Source organism: Gossypium raimondii, chromosome 10 (assembly GCF_025698545.1).
Source record: "Gossypium raimondii isolate GPD5lz chromosome 10, ASM2569854v1, whole genome shotgun sequence".
NCBI lineage: Eukaryota > Viridiplantae > Streptophyta > Magnoliopsida > Malvales > Malvaceae > Gossypium > Gossypium raimondii.
The window spans coordinates 1134655-1143448 of NC_068574.1; the positions used below are offsets into that span (position 1 = coordinate 1134655).

At 34.2% G+C, this 8794-nt stretch overlaps 2 protein-coding genes across 2 annotated transcripts; both read right to left on the reverse strand.

Moving 5' to 3' along the window:
- Positions 1 to 309: 309 nt before the first annotated feature.
- Positions 310 to 4298, reverse strand: LOC105777908 (tyrosyl-DNA phosphodiesterase 1). The gene is made up of 16 exons (XM_012601419.2): positions 4158 to 4298; positions 3887 to 4066; positions 3542 to 3802; positions 3304 to 3465; positions 3160 to 3220; positions 2982 to 3058; positions 2641 to 2898; positions 2421 to 2510; positions 2184 to 2318; positions 1862 to 2011; positions 1546 to 1649; positions 1401 to 1454; positions 1140 to 1230; positions 949 to 1035; positions 723 to 867; positions 310 to 630 (listed from the first exon to the last, which is right to left on the reverse strand). Exons 1-16 carry the CDS (start codon positions 4170 to 4172, stop codon positions 563 to 565), a joined length of 1938 nt encoding a protein of 645 aa, XP_012456873.1. The 5' UTR covers positions 4173 to 4298; the 3' UTR covers positions 310 to 562.
- A 1318-nt stretch (positions 4299 to 5616) lies between these two features.
- Positions 5617 to 8288, reverse strand: LOC105778057 (chaperone protein dnaJ 50). Its single transcript, XM_012601637.2, has 10 exons — positions 8094 to 8288; positions 7954 to 8016; positions 7790 to 7856; positions 7621 to 7680; positions 7391 to 7441; positions 7204 to 7284; positions 6900 to 7012; positions 6627 to 6744; positions 6318 to 6444; positions 5617 to 6061 (listed from the first exon to the last, which is right to left on the reverse strand). Exons 1-10 carry the CDS (start codon positions 8210 to 8212, stop codon positions 5958 to 5960), a joined length of 903 nt encoding a protein of 300 aa, XP_012457091.1. The 5' UTR covers positions 8213 to 8288; the 3' UTR covers positions 5617 to 5957.
- Positions 8289 to 8794: the final 506 nt, after the last annotated feature.

The following is an 8794-nucleotide window of genomic DNA, read 5'->3' on the forward strand; positions in this document are numbered from 1 at the left end:
AATTTTATTGATATATCTTTATTTTTAACTCAATTTATCAACATTTTTACCCTTTATTTATTTCTTTTATTAGAAAAAGGATGATCTATAATAATTTGTCATCGACCATAAATTTTACAAAATGAATTTTATTAGGAATACTATATATAATCATTTGTTTTACTTTAAAGAAAAGCATTTGCTTTCAAGAGAAATAATCAAGAAACTTTTAGGCCATATCTTACAAATTGTAAATTTTGATAAACAAGAATATTTTATATAATATTTTATGTTTTGAAATTTCATTTTTATATAATATTTTAAAGGTAATTTCACTAATTTAAACGTTATATGCTTTATATTATAAAAAATTTTAAAAATAAAATTCGACTTAATTAAATAATTACAATTTTTAATTTGTAAACAAAAACCCAACTAACCGAACCAAAACCAAATGAAACTACAGTTTTCAATTTTCTTGGTTTTTGTTTAGCCCTACACTATACAAAATCCATATGTGCAAAAATCTAAAAGAAATCAACAATGAAGATAATGATTCATTTGAACAGCACTACAGTTGAACTTATCGAGGCCAAACTTGACCATAAACATCCTTCTTACTGTATCGCCGGTCCCATGACCATGGAATATCTGCACAGTAAATGTACATATATATACAAGTTAAATAAACTACAAAACGCAGATTGAAGGTGATGGTGGCATGAGATAAAAGCTGTAGGAACCTTGGGATGAATATGGTTCAGGAGGGAGTTCGTATGGTACAGGCAATTGAATTACTTCGGATGTCTTGGTTCCTTGCCAAGCAAGTGTAACTAGCTTGGTCATTGCTGGTACGGGATTTCCGGGTGAGTTTGATTTACCGCTACCCTGATTTAGATAACAATGGTAATGGTTAAAAGCCATTTTGTTTATCGCATGATGTTCCTGGTGAAATTCAGGTATTTTTACCTTTGATGAACCTCCCTTATCAGTGCAGGAAAATTCACGACTGGGACCGTCTACTTTGATACGAGATGGTAAAAATAGCACACCCAGCTAGATGGATATTTACAGAAAACATAGTGTCAATACTGTCAGCACAAACGAGTGGAGGGTTCAAATTATGAGAAGATTATAGACATTCGGTCAGATGTATGCACCTCGTAAGAACGGATCATCAACTGAGAATTGTTCTTCTGTAAGGCTCCCCAGGCAGCTTTGCTAAGATTTGCTGAAGTTAGTAAGAACCAACTGCATGCATGAAGAAAGTTTCAGAAATCCGGATGAGAAAAGGGAGCTACATCCCAGTTTTCTTTTGTCTTCTTTTTTTTTGTGGTTAAAAGGTGTAGCAGAGGAAATACAAATCTTGAAAAATAAATGCTTTTACAAGCATGATAGGTAGGGCTTGAATGAATTCTTACACCAGATTTTGTCCCTTGTAGCGTGTATATGTCTTGATATGCGGCATTGCACGACTGAAACACCAAGAAAAATAGGATCTTAAGAATCAACTCTAAGAACTCGTATTTATAGCTTAATCTTTCGCAAAGGATGAAATAGGCATACCAGCGCCCGGTATGGCTTGCCTTCCACTTTGCCCAATACTTCTTCAAGAATCCTTTTTCGACATTCTTAAGTGGACTCGGAATTGCATTTCCAGCTGCATAGCCCTAGAAAACAAGGTAGAATAACAAAATATAACAGAAACCCGATGAGAAATAGTACCAAAATCAAGCCAGAGTGAATTGGTTCAACACCAAATTAATAATATGCTTTTAAAAAGCGAGTAGTTTTAGCTTATGTTTAGAACTAACAATAGTTGGTGGACGACCATGCACTTCCGTATATAAATGGCTAATAGGAAAAACAGACTTGATAGTACCTCTAAGGAGCATCTGACATCTTCAACGGTGGGCCATATTATTAATGACTCCCCTAAACCGAGGGGTGTTTTATCTTCTGAATAGCCTGATGACATTGACGATGCTAGCTCAGCCATCCATTTCTCGTCCAATGAACCGAGGGAGGAGAACTGCAGTATGTCGAACAAGAAAAAAATATTATCAACGAAAGCAAAATATATACGACTAGTTCTTCTCTTAATCTATATGGTGAAGAACCCACACACACGAGAGGACATATAGAAAATTAATTCACCCGAAACCACTGCATGACTCGACATAACAGAACTCCAACAACAATACCTGATAAACTAGAGGAGATCTCCGAAACTCTTTATCAAAAACACAGTCTTGGAGAACAGTTCGCAGCTTCATATGGCCCCATTTTTTCAGATTGGAACCCGTATGATATCCAGGGACAGATGCAATTAATCGAACCTAAAAAATTATAAAAGAGTTTATATGGTCCCATGTAATTATGAGATGGAAACAAAATTGGTTATATATGTAACGGAATTAGTTGAACAGACAAAATTATACCTTTGACTCACTGTAATCAAACTTCTTGAAGAAGGCGGAATTGATGTTGAAGTTTCCCAGAGATGGTAAATTAGCAGTGAACTCGGGCCACTATGAAAATTCGAGAAAAGAAAGGCATTATTATATGATAATACCCTGACAACTGCCTACCAATCTACTCAAACTTGATTAGTAACGCAAAATCGTATTTAGATCCACATATTGTACGAAAATTTGGTACCTTCAATGTGCTGAGATAGTCAACCAAGTCATTTTCAAATCCACATCCTTTCGTAGAGTTACTTTGATCTTTCCAAGGGAAATCTTGCATCCATAAACCTTGACTTTTATTATTCCAGTCAACGTATATTAAGTTCGCTGTATGAACAATAACTCTCACTCCTTGAGGATACACAAGGAGCATTGCCTTCGAATGGTGTGTCCCAAATGAAATAGGTAACGGGGGCTTGTGCAGAATCCAATTGGTAGGCTTGCTTCTCTATATAAGGGGCAGCAAATAACATGAAAATCCACAAGCCGTATAACTCGAGCTAAAATAATATATTTAGACCCTTAGCTGACCTTCATAAGATCCAGCCTGCTATCACCTTCTCCATGAATAACCAATACATTGGGAATTTTTGCAAGTTTCGGACATGCTACAAAAGGACGACATGAAAGCCGTATAAAACAGATAAGCTAAAAAAAAAAGAAAAAAAGGCTCATATTCAAACAAGAACTACACCAAAGTCGAATTCACCTGATATTAACCAATCAATATCTACCATATAATTTGAGAGGACCGCGAGTAGAACATCACCCTAACAATGTAATAAACAATCAAGCAGCAACATATGAAGTTAAAATAGGCTATGCATAACATGAATCACTAATATTACACAACCTCAATCGCATCCCCTATAGAAACAGAATTAGTATTTGCCCATGTTGGCAAGCCTTGAACTTTCAATAATCGAAATGTATGCGGTAACTTATCATTTGAAACGTGAAAACCCCGAATCGCCTCGACACAGTTTTGCTCTTTATTACTGTCTTTGTCCTCTGCCTGTCAAGTAAAAACCATAAAAATTAAAGCTTTTAAAGAAAAAAATAAGCAAAAAACTTTCAAATTTAATTAATACCTTCAATTTGTCAGCTGAAGTTTCTTCATTTTTGGGACCTTGATTTCGTATTTTCTTTCCAGAAAGTTTCGGGCTTTGTTCATTGCTATTAGCTTCACTAAAATTTCTTTTTTTTTCACCAGTTGAAGCTGATACATATTTGAACAAGTGATTACCTGGAATCAGCTCTATGATATCACCATTGTTAATAGCTGTTTTCTCGAGGGAAACGAGCTTCTTCCTCAGCTCGCCGGACCTAATGACCACTGGGTTAGTCCCTTCCTACAAAAATCCCACTAATTGATGAAAAACAGAGAGTGAGAAGGAAAAAGAGGAATAAATTAGTTAAGATAACGGAGTTTTTACGACGAGTAAATCGGCGGAGCCGTCAGGGAAGGTGGTTAAAGCAATGTGTTTGCGGCTGAGTCTCTTATCGGGAACGGAAACATCGTTCCGGCCGATGAAATTAGGGCCGTGAAAGAGGGGGAGCTTAGGGAGTGAAGCCACCTCTTCGAGATTCTTATTTACAGCAACCAAGTATCCAATCTGTTAAACAAAAAAAATTAACCATGAAATTTGAAAGAAAATTTTGAAAAAAAAAGAGGGAAAAGACAGAATCATTTCAAAGGGAATTGACCTGAGATCGAGGCATGGGTGAAGAAGTGGCGTTTGGTGCATGAAAGTGGAAAAGAAGGTAAACAGAGAAACAGACGCAGTATTTTGGAGAGGGAGGGTGGTATGGTTTCGCCTTTTGGGATTTATTTGAGTTTTAAATAAATTAAATTTTGAAGCAGGGACTGCGGTGCCGTGCATGTAAATTGATTAAGGGTGGATTTAGATGGTCCCCATCTAATATTTACATATTAATAATAATATATTTTTATGTTAAGAGTTAAATTATATTTTATTTAAAAAATATAAATTAATCTATTTACGATAGTAAAGAAAATATATTAGTATAGAAAGATCAAAATTTAATGGGAGAAATAGATAAAATTTTTAATGAAATAATTAATTTACTCTTTAATTTAACATGCATAAATTAATTTACTTATTTTAAATAAATAAAAAGACAAAATTTAACCAATTTCTAATACAGAAGCTGCAATCATACATTACACATCTACACTATATTCATTATGCTAAATAATATAAATAATCCACAATTATAATCGTGTATCGTGTATATTTGGATCACATATAGTATATAAAATGATGTAAATGATCTACAATCATATATTACCACGAACAATCCACAAATACAATAGCATACGGCAGGGGAGTTCTGGTTGATGGAGGGTTCCAATTCAGAAGATCGATGGTGTTTGAGATCAGCGATAGATCGATGATAATTTGAAATAATTTGAAAAAAAGAATTTCACGATTTAAGGTAAAACGGTGAATGAAAATCAATAGTGAACAATGATCTAACTTAATAACTTAAATTAACAACTTAAACCGAGTTAGGATTCGAAGAAAAAAATGTTTTTCCATTTCAATTGCTTTGCTCGATTGAGTTATTCACCAAATTAATTTGGATTTAAAAATAAAGTAAGTTGTACTTTTTCTTAGTATTTTTTTCATTTCTATTTTTTCATTTCGATTATAATTGTTAGTAACATTAAATATCGCATAAGTACATAATCTTAAATACAATTGAAGAAATCATATATGTGAAAAACTTTTATTTTCTTTTTACCTTTCATGTTTGTTTTATGGTTCATGGTTTATGTTTAAAGTTTGTGACTATCTCTTTCTAACAATGTTGTCTCTAACACTCAAAACTGTGTTCTTTCCTTATGAGTACAATGTGTTTTATTATTGCACCCAATATGCATGATTGGACAAACGCACATTTAGTTCTGTAACCTGCCACAACTGCCGAGCTGCAGTCCGACAATATAAATGGGCAGTGACAATGAATGATTAAGTTCAAATAAGTGATTAAAGACCTCGAGTCATTTACTAACTTAAGCATCTGAACATTCCCACTCTTCGAAGATCAAACTCGGATGTCCAAACATTTTTCAACTTTAGCATGAACGTGACAACTTTCTAAACTCATCGATTTTCATCTCTAGAAAAAGAAATCAGTATCACAAACGAGTAACTCAAACAATTTATCATCAGTGATACGAGTTAGCATGATTTCATATATGAATATAGCTGATCAGCAATTACTAGAACATCAACACAGCTATCTAAAACTATAACTTCGTATTTAGAAATATAAAAGATTATGCTAGAGTACCCTTGCTAGAAGAATTAGATTCGGATGCTTTCCTCATCAAAATTTGGTGATCAGCAATAACTGTCTTCTCTTCTTTCTAGTATAAATAAAATCAAAATCACCTTATGAGTAAAAAGGGGTTTTTTTTTTCCTTGAATGTAGAAGTTTCCGTGAACAATCTCGAGCAAGCAATGTGATAGAGCTTTCCTATCTTCTGCGTTTATGCTCTTTCCGCATTTCTGATAAGTAGCTATCTAAGTTGGACTTTATCCATAACCGTCTCTGGAGAAGGTCCTCCTTTGTTGATTCATCTAATAAACAAAAATAATAAGATTTGATTAAAATACGAGTTTAAGGGGAATGGATGAAACCCGCATTCATCTAATTAGTATAAGAGTAAAAAATTACTAATCACTATGTTGATCAGCACATATGACTGTACGAGTATATGACTACCTTGATAAGTCATTCACTAATTCTACGGTTCTATCATCTCTCAAACCTCGTTTAAATGCCTAAAAGGGTGTGTTGCCTTTATGGAAAATGGAGGAACTTAAGCATAATTACCAATGTTTAGCCACGCATCAAGAGGCACTCTGAGGGAGTTTCTCGTCAGGTAAGCTGCGTCTTCCCAAGAATATGGAGCTTGTTTGACTTTGTATCTCCAGAACCAACAGCCATACCACAACAATAGCTGGAGAGACAGAAATTTAGCCAGTAACCAATTTCAGTTTAAAAACTAGGGTTGAAGTTTTTAGCTAATATAAGAACAGCGAGACCAAACACTCAGCTATAACCAACATATTTGGTATTCACAAAATTACTAATCTTAACCCAAAATTGCAGCTATTTTAGCTTAATAGCCGTTATCCTAACCTTGCCTATAGTGTAAGGGAGGAGAATGAAACGGACACCAACTAATTCCCAGATGGATGGCTTTTCAGCTCCCTTAATGTCCAGCTCAAGTTCATTGCTGAGATCTTCCTCCTTTTTCCTACAATGGAAATATGGTAATTTCTATTAAAAAACAAAACAAAGTGTTATATGCCGTTGCTCAATGTGTTTTTAATGTAAACAAAGCCACATCACTCTATATATGATTAATGTAAACAAAACCACACTACTGTATATGTGCCTAATGATATATACTTGACAATTTGCCTGTTACTCTTCTTCTTATTTGTAGTTCCTCCACTGCGTTCAAGTTCTAACGCCCGCAGTCTGTTTTTGTAAGCAGGTGTCTTCTTCACCATATCTACAGCCTGAATCCAGAAAAGGGAAAGCAGGGGGAAAAAAAAAAAAGGGGGTCAAATGTGTAACATGTTAACTACTGAGACGTTACAGTGTGAAAAGTTCAATCTTATAAGTCTATCTACCAATATTAAGCACGTCCAAAGTCGACCAATTACGATTGACATTCAGAAATGCCAATATTTAGATAATGGTAACTCACCTGATTATACCTTGTCAACCGATTGAAATATTGAAACACCGAAAGAATCAGCAGAACACCAACAAGGACAGCACGAGTATCCTAGAAAGCATGCATATAGAATTGTAACAAACAAGTAAATCCAAAACCCCTACTCCAAACCAGAAAGAATATTTAGTAATCACAGATATAATAAAATAATCCTCACCGTTTTGTGACCATAATATGCACGATAGTAACGAGCTGTATTGTAAAACACCTAAAACGAACAGAAATTAGATGATTAATTATACAGAGTAATATACAAGGTCAACTGTATTGAAATCAAATGATCCATGATAGTAACAACAGTGACAGAGCTAAACGAAAACATAGTTTACATATTACATATCATAATATATTTCATAAAATGCCTTAAAACAAAAACTTAAAATTCACCTCCTCTGGATGTGCAATTGCATAATCATACTGCTCCCTTGTGGCTTCATCTTTCAGAATCTGCAACCAAAAAATCATTACTTTTAATCACTAGCTTTCACAGTACTGATAAGAAAAATCTCAAATTCAATGTAATGCACAAATTGAAAGACAAGGGAATGTAATTTACCTCATACGCATTGGCAATTTTCACAAACAGCTTTCTAGATTCCGGATCTGGATTCTTATCCGGATGACTAAAAGAAAAATTAATAAAAATTCTAGTTTAAGATACAATTAAATCAAGAAAGAGATCGAAGATTTTTGAAAAAGGAAAGAAGAAAAAAAACTCACTATTTCAAGGAGAGCTTATAATAAGCTTTCTTGATCTCCGAGGCATTAGCAGATTGAGAAACCCTGTAAAATATAAACTCAAAGTTAAAATAAAAGAAAAAATGAACGGAGAGAGATCAATTCGAAGTGAGGGAGCTGACCCTAGGAGATCATAACAATCGTCTTCGTCGCAGTAAATGGCGATCGACGGTGAGATATAGAGAGATAAAAAGAGCGTCAATACGAGCGCGCACCACCGTATAGTTGCCGGTGGCGCCATCTTTGATTTTCCCTTCTATGGTTTTCCTTCGAAATGGCTTCGGTTGTTGTTGTTGCTGTATAGATGGAAACAGGTTTCTTTTGCTGTAACTTAAAAATATACACCGCTTGATCTATTTGACTACAAAAGTCAACGTATTTACTGATTCAAACTTCGGGCTGGGCTGGGTGTCCATCAGATGCTGGGCCTTCTCATGGTTTACATGAGTAGGCTTAATTCACCGGGCCTTCTCATAGTTCGTATCTTTTTTTTAACATGAGCCCACTTTTCTTTTGAGGGTTAATTCCATCAAAGGTCCTTGAACTATAGCCCAATTTTAAATTTGTTCCTAGACTGAAAAATGTTTTAATTAAGAACTCAACATATCAATGTTGTACCAATCATGTCCTTTCACCAGCCTAGCCTTTTTTTTTTTTGAGGAAAAAAATATGGATAAAATTATAAATATATATATACTTATCACATAAATAACTTAAATGCAAGTTTGAATTAGAAATGAGCATATTTAAAACAAATTGATAAAATTATAAATTTGTGTGTATTTACCACATGAACAACTTAAATAATGCGTATTTAAAAAAA